Below are 14,500 nucleotides of genomic sequence, written 5' to 3' on the forward strand. Positions count from 1 at the left end.
ACAGCACCTTGCAAATAAGAGCCACCTTCATCTTGTAAGAACTACATCTAAGGATGACAGACACAAAGGAGAAGGAAACTGGGTCCTCGGTGTAGAGACTCATAGCCAACTTACAGTACAAGAGAAAAATTGTTTTTTCCTCTAAGTATTTTGGCCTTCATTACGGCATTCATGATGTTACCCTTACTGATACAGGAGGACTGCAATGAGAAAATGAATATAAACTCATCTTTTAAAAGCTAAAAGGGAAAAGAGATGGATGATAGCTTCTAGAAAAAAGATGGTTGTTTCTTTTCTTTCTTTCTTTCTTTTTTTTTTTTTTTTTACAAAATCAGTGATTTTATAACTCCTACCATTTTTAAAAGTCTATTTCCCTTTTATTCATGACATATCTCAAATTTTTCAAATGTAGCTTTAAATTTATTGCTTGTGAAATAAACAGATTTTATTTTTGGAGATACAATAATTCTGTTTGTAAGTTAAGTTTTTAGGGCACGGAGTTTCTTAGCAGTTAGGTAAATAAAGCATTTAATCACAAAGTGGATAACCAGGGAAAAGAAAGCTGACTTGTTAGAAATTACTGCAATGACTCCTAGGTATGCCATTCGGAAGCAGAATTCAGGGACTACAACTTGAGTGGGGGGGTGGGTTTCTGCGGGCAGTGCTGTGCTTCTGCAGTGTCTTCAGGGCGAGGCTGGCTTCTCTGTGGCCAGCGAGTGAAGGCCTGAGTCCTCAGCTCTCTGTCCTGAGGCCATGGAGCAGGAGGGAGTGCTGCGCACAGCTTTGGGCGTGGCCTGGAAGCAGCTCAGAAAGTCCAGGCTCAGTCGCCACGTAATTAACCACAACAGCTACAGGGAATATGCTCAATCCCATTAAAAGAACAAAAAGTAACTATCCATTCCCCACAGTGTAAATTATAGCTATGTGAATAATGAAATTTCTTATTTGCACTTCACATAAAATTCACCAAACTCCTAATTCACTCATTACTTACACATTATGGGTTTTTAAATGGCACATTTAAAGTGTGTTTTGGCTCAGGACGAATCATCCACCCAGAATTTATTTCTGGAGCTGTGCTGTCTTGGGCCTTCTTCACCTTTTACAAACTCATAGCTCATCTTGTGGGTGGCATTGGTTTGTGGACATGTGTGGGCATACATGGGCATACATGGGCATAGTCCTGAGGTATCCTAAATGGTGAAATATTTTATAAGCAAGTGTCCTACAGCCCAGAGCAAATCAGAAAAAAAAAGCAGCAAATGAGTAAAGAATAGACTATAAAGCGGGCCAGCAGCAAAAATTAGGTATTAAGTGACCTTGCAATTATGCACACATGATGAACCTGTAGATTTAACAGGTAGTAGGAAATACTGTACCCACAATCTGCTGGGTGTTTTAATATCAAAATATACAAGCACAAAAGTACATGAAAAGTTAAAGTTGAATAAGAGCTACAACTGGGGATGTTATACTCTTGGTGAGCCATAAGTTACCACCACTAAATGCAATACTGGACATGGATGACAGGAGGAAATTATTTTTCTCAACTTAAAAAAATGTGGTTGTCAAGGCCAATGCTAGTATTTCAGGAGAAGAACTGAGGGTGGGGTGGGGTGAGGCACGGTGACTTTGGACAACCACCAATTTCAAGAGGACAACAACACTTGTTTCCAGTTTCCTCCCATAGCTCTGTCAGACCTGGCCTTCTTCAATATAGGCGCCAACAAACTCAAGAGCAAAAAGTGAAAGCATTACCTAAAAATGAAGCTTGCAGGTCCTCAGAATATTAGAAAAGCCGAGTCTAGATCTATAGATATAGAAAGATTTTGAGCTAGAAGGGATCAGTCAACATTCTAATATATACGTTTTTCTAGAAGTGATAATTGAGTCTCTACAATGAAAAATTACTGGGCCAACAAATAGCAAACCAGTGGCAGAGTGAAGGGTGAAAAGACTGAGTTCTGATTCTGTCTGGAGTTCTCCTTTCACACCATGGAGCAGTGCCTGCGCTCAGAGGCACAGGGCAGGGAGTGCAGCACTTTACCCAGGGATGGGTCTTGCTACTAGGAGAGCATAGTGACCGTGGGTGCAGGCTGGAGTCCAGGAGAAGGACCCTGGGGTCTGTGCCTCAGCACAGAAGTCTGCCCTTTTCTTTAAGGCTGGCCTCAATGCCAAGGAAAGCTTAACTTTAATACTGCTAGTACACTATCATGCAGCATGTGGTTCCCATGATGCAGGTACTTTTCAGGTAAACTGTATCTCCGGTGAATACTGTCTCTTCTCATGCAGCCACAGAGCACAGCTCATACTAGTTTATTTTTCACTCCAGGGCACAACAACATCGGGAATTTCTGTTCTCATTTGTGTGTATAGACTGCTCTTGGTCTGATGAGGGTAGTTGCTACCTTCTTAAATAAGTGCATCCATTCACCTTTTATACAAAGCTAAAGTGAACTCAGGAAATACAGGCTGAACAGAAAAAATAAATATTCTTTGTTACCTAAGATTAACCACAAGTGGCCTGAAGTAGTTTCCAATACTTTCAATTCATTTGGAAGTGGAATTTAAGCAAAATATTGTGGTAGAATCTGTCTCTTTGAAAATACTACTGTTTTGACCAATAACTTCTTGGGTTTTAGTTGGTCTTCCAATACATCTAAAAATCAAGTGAGTTCAATTTCTTCTGATGAGATCAGCTTTTTCCTCTACTAGTTCTATCAGGTTTTTGTGCAGTTTTTAGAATGCCTCTGTGCCATTCTTGCTAGTGATGTTTGTTATCACTTGACATTTAGTACTGTTGGGATTTAGTATCAATTATCATCAAATAGGTATCAAAACAGAGAAATCATAGTTACGTATCTAAGTGTAACAGCAGAATTTACTTTGCTTCTTTCATCCTCATGAACATGCTGTTCTATTAGTCTAAAAGCTAAAATCCTTAGTAAATAAATTACAATTATAGAAATCCTCACTTCCCCCAAAATTCTGAATAACAATCAGTTAACCTGGTTGAACAGTAATATGCAGAACATGTGAACACTACTTAACAGTAGATTTATTTAAAGAAGATGCTTCCAAAACTATTTTATGAGCCCCCATTAACTTTGAGAGATGTTGTTTTTGGTTAAAAACCTTGGAGAGCTATCTCACAAAACACCGCTGAAAGGAAGAGACCCCTGAAATGGCTAAATGAGAACTGGAGAGAGCCATGTGAAGTCGTGACCTTTCGAGGCATTGGTTTACAGAGTGCGAAGCAGGCAATTCACCAGCTGCACACAGGCAGCAACATGGCCCAGGCCTGGGGCTGCGAATCAGGGACAAGAACTCTCCAGGGACGCTGGACCCACTACTAGGGCAAACCTGCAGCTAGTTTGCTCTCCTGTGATATGAAAACTCCTTAATGTGGACTGCAGTTAAGTATTTCAAAAGATGATTAAAATATAAATCAGTAAGTTATCCTTTCTACTGCTTCTTTTTGTAGTTGTTTTTCTTTGTTTTTGGACTATTCCTTAGAGTTCCAAGGACACATTCGCCAGGGTTACGCACTGTCTGAAGTGCACAAGGGGCTCACTGCTGGATTGCAGTGAGGAGCTGGAGAGCCGGAGGGCCAGCTGCTGCCAGCCTGCAGTACCAGGAAGGAAGCTTCATTTGCCCCATGGTTCTTCTGGAATGAAGCTGAAGATAATCTCCAGCTGAAGATAATCTCAATTTAAAGGCCTAAGTAAGCAATGATAGGGTAAAACTGGTTTTGATGCCAAGATTTATAGATTTCTTTCATGAGATGGTCAACAACCTATTTTCTTACTAATGTCATTTGACACCTATTTTTTAATTGATATGTTTTTAATGAGATATAGGTGCTATAATAAATTTACTTATTGGTACAACCTCTTATTTCCTTTCATGCCATTGTGAGTGACATTCTCATACATCTATTCCTCCAGAGTTAGTTGACAGGACCTATTGGAAGTTTAAATCCATGACACAGTCTACAGAACAAGGGAAACTTGATTAGTACAATGATTAAGCACAAAGGCTTTTTTTCCCCTGATAAATAGGAACAGAATCAGTCTCTAAAAGGAGAATAAACATACACACACACACACACAACACACACATACACACCACACACACACACACACACACACACACACACACACACACACACACACACAGAGCCTGTATTTAGAACTGATTTTTTGCTTCTACCCCCAACTAATAAAATCAGGAGGCTGCACGGAGGCCGAGCGGCATGCAGTTTGATGTCCTCAGCAGGATTCAGGGAGTCACAAGTGACGCTGTAAATCCAGCGCGGGGCTTCGACACTGTGTGAAGTGTGGCCTGAGCCTTGGAGATTTCCCTTTGATGCAAGTTTAGTATATTAATGGGAAAAGCATTCACTTTTATTTGTCTGTACTGTCTGCGACAGCAAGACTGCCTCATTTAGCTTAGACCAACATGAAAATACACAGAGAAGCAATCTGTTGCAAATTAGCACAACTCCCCTTTCATTTACTAGCTAGTAATTGGAAGGGGTTAAGAAAGTGTAACTTATCAGATTGTATGAGTATATCTGCTTGGGCAGACGGCAAATGCCCTTGGAACCTTGAGGTGAAAATTCTTCCCAGTTATCCACTGCATCTTAAGGAAAACACTGAGCTGTATGAAATCCACATACTCTGGGAGGCTTGAAGAGGGAGTTTCTTAGATGCATGCATTAGATCCTTACCTTTCTTTCGATATGTTTTTACTCTCTCGTTTCCAGATTGTCTTGAAGTCACTGCAGAACTCGTACCACACCATAAACACATAGCTGGGGGTGACCTCCTTCTCACCAGCCTTTGGCTTCATCCCAAAATATTTCACAGTTGTTTGAAAACTGCAACAGGGAGGAGGAAACAGCAGAGAAAAGTAGAGGCTGAGAAACTTGGAAGGCATTAGGGTGAACAGGGAGCAACACTAGGGGCAGCTTCCCACTTGTCTAGTCCCTAAAGTGGGAGCCTGGACTCACAGTTACTACCATGTGACCCAGCCCTCAGAGTGTGTGTGCCCACATAGATTCACCCGGGACTCCAGCTCAAAAGGGCGAGACTGCTGGGCACAACTTATTTGTCTGAAGAAACAGCATGACTAGTCATAGGGGGTGTATAAATTAAACTTCTTGAGCTTGTTCTCTATCATAAACAAATCCACACGCTTTATGTTTAAAGATTCTACGTAACACTGGTGCTATGTAGAGTCTGTAGCACTAACGATAGTCAGTCATATGTCCACATTAAATTGACAGAAGGTCAGAAAAATCAGTTCTATCCATATTCTGCCATAGGATGGCTTTGTAATCATGAGGAGAACATTCAGCATCTGCGACTTTCAATTTTCTCAAGGGTAAAACAAAAGAGACTATATGAACTTTAAAAATGCTACGTTTTAAAGTTGAATTTAATACAAAAATATAAACCACCAACTGTACAAAAACAGACATAATTGATAAATGGTCTCCAGTTTTCCAGAGCAGATTCCCAGCTATCACCAAGCCCTACCCTGGAAGCGCACTGCACACCAGAACGCCTGGCCTCCCAAGCAGCCCTTCTTGGAGGCACCGGCTTTGCAGCAATTTATAGCTCTGCACTCAATCTTTTCCTTCACTCCTACCCACCCAAGCCTTCCAGGCTCATTTGCCACGAGCAAGAACACTCAACGGCCTCCTTTTCAAGGGTGCTGGAAACTAATCAAAGCAGGAATGGCTGGCCAGGTTTATTACGCGGTGCTCTATCATCTGTTCAGACACAGTGTGGGTTTTTGTGGCCATCCTGAATACTGAGTTTCTAATGGAACTCTATTCAATGGCGATTGTAAAACCCTGAAGCCCCGTTACTATTATGAGGCATACTTTCATCTCGTTCTCAGTTATTGGGCAATATGTATCTCATAAGATTTTATCACATTTCACAGATGAACTGTTAATTGATTCCATGGCTACGATTAGGTGAGATCCAAGCTGGAGCTGAGTCCCATAAATTCTTTGTGCTTCTGTAAATAACAAATCTGTTTTTAATGCAAATTAAAACTACTGGTCAGGGAATTTTGAACCCCAGTTATTAAAAGACTAGAAGTGCATAAGTGGAGAAAGGCAGTAACTCTAGTAATCTCCTAAGGGGCTGTCTGATAATTCCAAACATGGCACGGTTTAGAGCAAAGTAAGTAACTGAAAAAAGCAGCAAGTATACTTCCACAGCTCAGACAATTCTGAATTCTATAACAGTCAAAATACTGAGAAAATCAAATTTATGCTCCACAGCATGTTTTTTTTTTTTTTTTTTTTTTTTTATTCAGAAAGGAAATTACATTGATTGGAACACAGGAGTACACAGGTGAGAGCTGTGTAGCTTACACAACAGGCCACAGGTTTCCTACAAAAACACAGGACTTCAGCATTGGGAGGGACAGTAGGCTGACTTTTCCAATATTCTCATTTTATAGATGAGAAACAAAATCTTGGAAAGACTGCATCTCGTTCACTGGCAGAGCTGAGCCTAGAATCCGGGTCCTCTGGCTCCTTGCTAACTGCTATTTCTGTTCTTTTCTTTTGATGCCTATGCTCACTGACACAGGCATGTAAGTAGTTAAATAATCCTTTCCCTTGATTCTACTTTTAGTTGATCACTGGTTGTACTACACAGAACATGTCACACCCCCAGGAGGGCACACTGTCATCTTCTTTCTGTTCACCTTCTATACAGAAAGAGATTTTCTTGTGTATTAAAAGAAAATAAAAACTTTATTTTTTTTTTTTATTCAGAGGAACAAATCACCTCCCTGTTTTATGGCAGGATATAGTGCCAAGTGCTATGAATCTTATCCCCATGATTCACCGATCATCCCAACACGCCTGGCACTATTGAAGCCTTTTTTTTTAAAAAAAATTTATTTATTTATGTGTGTGTGTGTGTGTGTGTGTGTGTGGCCAGCTCAGCCCACCAGGGGGCGGGGCTGGCTGGCATGTGGTGCTGGGGGATTGAACCACAGTCCCTGTGCTTTTGCTAAGCTTGTTCTAAGTAGTTGCTTTAAACCACTGAGCCATCTCACCAGCCCACTATTGAAGCCTTGATTGTGAGATGGAGACACTGCAGACACCAGAGCATCATCCAGAAAATGACAATGCTGTCTGGCAACTATCCCCAAGTCTGACAGAAGCACAACACCACCATGGGGGTCCCTTTTCCCAGCTCTGCACTGACGCTAACCATTGTCCTTGCAGGTCTTTCCCTGTGCATTTGTGAGGTCCTGCTCTCTCTCTCTCTCTCTCTCTCTCTCTCTCTCTCTCTCTCTCTCTCTCCCTCCCCCTCTCTCTTGTATTTGGTACATAATCTCACTATGCAGCTCAGACCCATAGTGATCCTCCTGCTTTCAGCCTCCCCAGCACTGGCATTACAGGTGTGTGCCACCATACCCTTTCTTGGTGGCTGGCTCAGTGCGCCTGGGGGCAGGACAGTGTGGCATGTGGTGTCGGGGATCAAACTCAGGTCCCTGTGCTTACCAAGCAGGCACTTAGACTGCTGAGATATCTCACTGACCCAGACCCTATTGTCTTATAGGGTGTGAAAACTAAAAGAAACACCACATTTTAGCACCCCCCACCAAACTAAGAGATCCTTTCTAGAAGCAGATGGACTCGAGAGCCCAGGGTAAGTGTGGCATTCTGCACCTCTGGTAAAGGTGAAGCCGCTCAAGGGTGGGCCTCATTTGATTTTAGTATTACTTCTTTGTTCAAGCTCAAAGCTAATCTATGAACACACAACTGTCTAATAAGATCAATCATTGCCCTCCCCAGGTAAAACTCTTTGCATCTCAAAGTCAGTAATGGTCCACAGAAGATGCACCATTGAAAATCTTTTGAAATCTGAGCAAGAAAATTATTAATTTGTAGCCATCAGGAGAATTCTTCCCAACAGACAGCAATCAAAGGGTCAGTGCTTTGTGAAATTTCTGACTGTCAGTGGATCATTCTAACAAAGCTACCTGGCAGCTATCCCTGAGTCTGAGAGAGTGTTCAACTCATAAAAGAATGATATTGGGTTGTAATGTTCTATACAACTTTAAAAAAAACTCACTCAGTCCTTTTCTAATTCCTTTTCTAATTTGTATCTTTTTAATTTGACCAAACATTTTGAAAGCAGACGATGATGATATCAAAAAGCCCATAGCAAAGCGAGATGCCTTTTGCAACATTGAGATGCCAAACAAGAGTGCATGCAGTCACTGTCTTACATGCATGCCTTCAAAAACTGCTTAGGAAAAGCAAATACTCTTTAGCCTCAGAATAAATTGTTTCTCTTGAGGACAAAACATAAGACTGTACCAAATCTCACACGAATATTGCAACACTGACCACAAGCTCCTTAAAGAGTGTAACCAAACAACTGTGGTTTCTACATTAAAGATGGGATCTAACATATTTCATTGATGACATGAAAGCTAGACTACCTTCACCACAAAGCCACGCAAAATGCTGACAACCAAAATTTATGACTCTTCTCAGCATGGCTAATGTGCAGCAGCAGCCTCAGTCCCTCGAAGGTGGGCCCCCTTTTCCTTCAGCAGGAGCCTTAAAAAAAGGATTAGAGAATTGACAGCACTCAAAGCAGAATTTCTGCTTGGCCTGATACTGGTTTGCGCTGCTTGATGGTCTCTTCTGCTGAAGGTTTCAAAATACAGGCACATACTCAGTCCACACACTGAAGAAGGAAAGCTTAGTAGAGACAGGGCAGCAGAAGGGTGCACAAATCTAAAACCTGCCTCAGTTTTCAACGATTATCATGATGGGATGATAAGCACAATTCAAGAGCACGTCTGCACTTAGAAAGCTACACAATTTGCCTTAATCTTGCTTTCATCAGCATTTTAATTTTGTTGGCAATTACAGTGGGAAGCAAGGCTAGATGTTGGTGCCTGTCAGAGTAGGGCAGACAACACTGTGTGTGGGTTTCCAAAACCCTCAAAAGTATGGCTAGACAGAGGAAGAGGGTTCGTTCATTTCTACTTTGTTCATTCACATTTAAATTCACAACTGGGAATCTTCTCTCATTTGCAAAGCTCCATCTTTCCTTGTACCATTTCCTCCCCTACCCTTGAGGCTAATTTTCTAATACTTTAAGGATTGGTACCAGCAAGTGTATCCATGTCCTCGCTCTAAATGCCTCAGAATATTCCCACTCACATGTCTGTGGGCAAAAGACAAGTAAGCTGACTGACCTGCTCAATGGACAAAAGAGAACAACCCCACAGGGTTCAGAACTGAAGGTCATTATATTCTACCGACTCCCGTATGATGGGAACTCAGAGAGGCAGGAGCAAACCGAGGCTTGAAGTAAGCAAAGACTGACCAGAGGTGCGCTGAGGTCTCTCTTAGCCTCTGAGAGGATTTTTCTATAAACAGAGTGCAGTTACTTCTCTCCATCTGTCCCATGACCACAATACTCTCAAGGATCTGAGGAACGATCCAGTAAGCATCCTAGAACTGGCAACAATGCATTTACTCTAGTTGTAATGCTAACGAGGTTCAAGTTGTCCCCAACTTCCATGAAGTGGCTCAAGAGCAGAGTGGAGCAGGGGCAGCAGGTGGAATCCTGTCAGGACACCTGTGTGAGGCAGGGGAGTCTCCCCAGGAGCACTCTGCTCCCTGGGAAGAGTGTTCCACAGTGCTTCTACGCTGGCCCTTGAGGAAGACTGGCTGCACATGGAGCCACAATTTGTTTGTTTGTTTGTTTTTATTTTAAAGAGAGAAAGAAAAAAAAGTAAAAATAACAATAATAAAACAGTTTCAAAGCAGGCTAGGAGGACAGTAACAATACATTGACTATTATTATCTTTGCAGCAGTTTTTCAGAGTACAAGGTATAGGCAAGAAATACTTAAATCTTTGCCCAAATAATTTTATCTCAAATCTTTTCTTTTCAGTGAACTGAGAAACTAGCTCTGGTTATCTTAACCATCTTGTGTATATTTTTTTCTTTCTTTTCATCTTTTCCCTTCCTTCCTTCCTTTCTCTCATCCCAGTTTCTCTTTTCTGTTGAATAGTTTCTTTCCAGTTCACAATTTCTACTGTACATTTTGGATTTTATTTACTCGTTAGTTTCTCACACTAGTGAGACAATGTGATGTTTACACATGGGGCCTGATTTAATTTACTTATGAGTATGGTCTCGAGTTGCACTCATTTACTTAGACGTGTCTCAAGTCTATACGTCCTTATGGCAGAGCAGTATTCCACTGCATAAAAAGATGACATCATTTTTATCCATTCCTTGGTTCATGGGCCTTTGGGCTATTTCCAAGATTTAGCTATGACAAACTATGCTGCTATAAACATGGGTGTACAAATATCATTGTGATATGGTGTTTTTAATTCCTCTGGGAAGATACTCAGAAGAGGAGTAGCTGGGTCAACTGGGACCTCTAATCCTAGCTTTTTGAAGAAACTCCATATTGGTTTACACATACTGGTTGCACCAGTCTGTACCCCCAACAGTGGAGAAGGGTTACTTTTTCCCCACAGCCCCTCCAGCATTTGTTATTGGTTGACATCTTTTTATTTATTTATTTATTTTTTTGTATTTTAGTGAAGGGTTTACACAGTATTCAGGGTCTCACACTCAATCGGACTCGTAGTGATCCACCTGTTTACAGCCTCCCAAGAGCTTCGATTACAGGCACACACCACCACGCCCAGTCTCAATTGCCATCTCAGTGCACTCCAGGGGCGGTGCCGGCAGAGCAGGCCTGGGGATTGAACCCACAGCCCCTGAGCCTGCTTGCAGGCACTTTACTCTGCTGAGCTATTTGGCTGGCCCTTGGTTGACATCTTGATGATAGACATTCTCTCTGGAATAAGATGAAATCTCAGTGTTGTTTTAATTTGTATATCTAAATAACCAATGTCATTGAACATTTTATCATGTATTTATTTGCCATTTGTATTTCTTCATCTGAGAAGTATGTATTCATCTCAGATGTCCATATTTGGATTGAGTCTTTGAATTTGGAAGACCTGATTTTTTCAATTCTTTTAAAATTAATTATTTAATTTATTTATTTATGTGATACAGGGTCTCCCTCAGACTCATAGTGATCCTTCTCTCTCAGCCTCCCCAGAGCTGGGACTACAGGCGTGTATCATCACATCTGATTTTGGTAGCAGTCACAGCATGGCATGCCCAGGGTTACCCAGGGCCCAACACAGCATGCGGCCCTGGGGATCGAACCCAGATCCTTGCACTTGCCAGGAAGTTGCTTAGATCACCAAGCTATCTGCCCAGCCCTTCAATTCTTTTTGTGTTCTGGATAAAAGTCCTTTGTCTGAGGGACAACCAGCTATCACTTTTTCCCACTCTGTGGGTTTTCTTTTTACTATGTTGGTGATTTCTTTTGTTGTGCAAAACTTTTTAATAAGGTGAGATTCCATTTGTCAATTCTTTGTAGTATTTCCCATGTTGCATCAGTCTTGTTCATAAAGTTTCTATGTACACCTATGTGATCCTCAAGATTTCAGCCTATTTTCTACCTACTTTTTCCTCTAGAAGATCAGGTGTTTCTATTTTAATATTTAAATCTTTGATCCATTTTGATTGAAGTGTGGTGCATTTATCATGCTGAAAGCCAAATTTTTTAGCACCATTTATCAAAGAGACTACCTTTCTTCTAGAGAACATGTTTGGCTCCTTTGTCAAAGATAAGGTGGCTGGTGTGTTTGGAGTTGAGTTTGCATCTTGTGTCTTGTTCCACTGATCCTCAAGTCTGTCTTTTGACAATACCATGCTGATTTTATCACAGTAGCTTTGTAGTATAATTTCAGTTCAGAGATTGTGATGTTTCCTGCCTTGCCTTTGTTACCCACAATTGCTTTTGCTATCAGTACCAGGTGTTTTCTGGTTCCAGATAAATTTGAGGACTGTTTTCTCTAGTTCTCTGAGGTATACTAATGGTATTTTTATTAGGATTGTGTTAAATCTGGCAACAATTTTGGGAGTATGGCCATTTTTTCTATGTTAGTTCTTCCTATCCATAAGCAAGGGATATCTTGGCATTTTCTAATATCCTCTTCAATAATGGAGGCATAATTTCAACACATGGGGACAAAAATGAGCATCCAAGTGTCATGAAAATGAAATAAACCATTTATGAAAGGACAAATTCTACATGGCTCCAGCACTTATATGAGGTACCTAGAGCAGTCAATGTCACAGGAATAGGAAGGAGAGTGGGGAGAGGAGGGATGAGGGCTTTGTGCTTAAGGGGTACAGAGTTTCAGTTGAAGAAGATGAAAATGTTTGCAGATGGATGGGTGGGTGCAAGCAATGCCAGTAGAAGCATACTAAATAAAAATATATAGGATATACATCAAACAAAGTATTGGGTTCAAATCAGAACTATTTACCTCTTTTGTGCATTCTCCAAGTGACTTTCTTCCATTTTATGTTCCTTTTTGGCTGAAAAAGAAAAATAACTATGATTAAATTTTTTCTCTTCCACCATACCCCACCCTGTGTAATGTTGTAATGTTACAATTTAATTGCACCCATTAATTATTACAGTAAGTCTGAACACAGGAGTTTGAAAGTTTCTACTACAGGGATCAGACACAACATTCAGTTGGCTACAACCATCACCCTGCTTTCTTGAAAACAGCTATAGCTTCCAGTATGATGCTTCCCCTGGGACACCCCTAAGAGTAAAAGAAACAATATGTGGCATTACACCTAGACAAAGATCTAAATCAGAACAATGCTGGGCAAATGGGCAGAGGTGGCCACTGAGCTGCAGCCTCCTTGGGAGCCCTGGCATGTAAGCATCCCATTCTCCCTTACTCTAAAATGTAATAAGTCAGTAGTGCTTAGAGCAGCCCTTCTAGGATTCAGGTAAATTCATGAGAATCATTGCTGACTTGATCTCATACTCCATATCCTTCAGCAGTCAGAGGAAAACTCTCAACCCCTCTTGGAACAACATTTTTGAATGTGTTGAAAAAGGCTACATACTTAGATTAGACTACATACATATTTTCCTAGATTACTAAGAAAACCAATGATGCTGAGATATATTTGTGAATTTACAGATTGAGAACTCATTTTCTATAGAGGTTACTTGATAAGGAAGTTTCTTTTTAGGGTGGCTCGTGTACATATATTTTTTCTCTAATAGAAAGATACCATTTTAGTGTATGAAAATAACATACTTTTTAAATGTCTGAAAAAATCAGCAAGTTGTAACAAACTATGTCTTAATCCTTTGGATTAGTTAGACTGATATAAAATGAATGAAGAAAGATAATTATATCTTGAGTCTCTATTGTGATACTCTATGAAAGATATGAAAGGAATTTAGAATAGCATTTGATAAAGTCTGGCTCTACCACTTACTATTTTTGTGGCAAAAGGCAAGTGATTCATGACCAGACAGTATTGCCTTTATCCTGTAAAAACAGTCACAGTGACCACTATCAGATAGCAAAGCTAAAGACTGAGTGAGATGATGAATGCAGACAGCTTAGTGTCTACCACGAGATGAGTACGTGGCATGACTGGCTCATGGTCATCGTCTCCGTCACGCGTGGAAGTTTCACCAAGCTGCTCCGCTGCTCAAAACTTTTGATGACTTTTCAGTACCCTTAATATAGCATCTGAAGTCTGCATGGTGCCATAGAAGGCCCTGGAGCCTACTCCCTTGATTCCTGGACACACCGCTTCTTTCTCATGTTCATTTATTTCCAGCCCTGAGAAAGCTGCAGGGCCTCCATCACACTGACCACGTGCAGGTGCGGATCTCCGCATTCCCTGCTCCTCCCCCTGGAGCGTGCGCCTCAGCTCACATACAACTTAACGGGGGCCTCACCAAAGAAAGACATCATCCCTTGCTCTCTCCCATCTTCCTCACACCCCCGTCATACTATCAACCCTCTTCCTTTACCTTTTCTTCCCCATCTCCTTTATCTACCTAACAGGCCATTCCTTTATACATTAACAACTTCCATTATACAATTAACTATCATACAGCAACTTCAGAGAACTGCATGTGCCTTGCTTTCTGCTATAACCCTCAGTGTAAAAAGGGACCCACATATATAATTTCAGCTAAGAAGTGCATATTTAAGACTTACTTAAAGAACAGGAGCTTTCTCAAGCATAAGACTTTATGTTTGGAAGATGAACATACGGTAAGATTGTATACTACTCTATTACTTCTAAATGCAGCACAGTCTAATAAGTATTTTAATATTAAAATGATTTGGCTCTGATAAGTACATAATTTTAGATAAGGTTAAGTCATATTTAGGTCCAATTTTTTCCATATGTCTCCATCCCACCTTCACCCCCAGCCCCTACCACACACACACTCTTAGCTGAAATCTCTGGTGACTTAATCTGTTTACCTTGGCCAATCAGATACTAAGATATGACTCTCTCTCTCTCTCTCTCTCTCTCTCTCTCTCTCTCTCTCTCTCT

The 14,500-nt window shown here is 41.0% G+C and overlaps 1 protein-coding gene across 1 annotated transcript in view; it reads right to left on the minus strand.

Moving 5' to 3' along the window:
- LOC101571550 (formin) overlaps nt 1-14,500 on the minus strand; it is a 314,401-nt gene that overhangs the window by 23,077 nt on the left and 276,824 nt on the right. Inside the window, exons 13-14 of the mRNA XM_004643140.2 lie at nt 12,436-12,487; nt 4,733-4,882 (exon numbers count right to left, since the gene is read on the minus strand). Coding sequence (XP_004643197.1) covers nt 4,733-4,882; nt 12,436-12,487 — 202 coding nt within the window. The remainder of the gene's footprint in view (nt 1-4,732; nt 4,883-12,435; nt 12,488-14,500) is intronic.

Source organism: Octodon degus, unplaced genomic scaffold (genome assembly GCF_000260255.1).
Source record: "Octodon degus isolate 3935 unplaced genomic scaffold, OctDeg1.0 scaffold00166, whole genome shotgun sequence".
NCBI lineage: Eukaryota > Metazoa > Chordata > Mammalia > Rodentia > Octodontidae > Octodon > Octodon degus.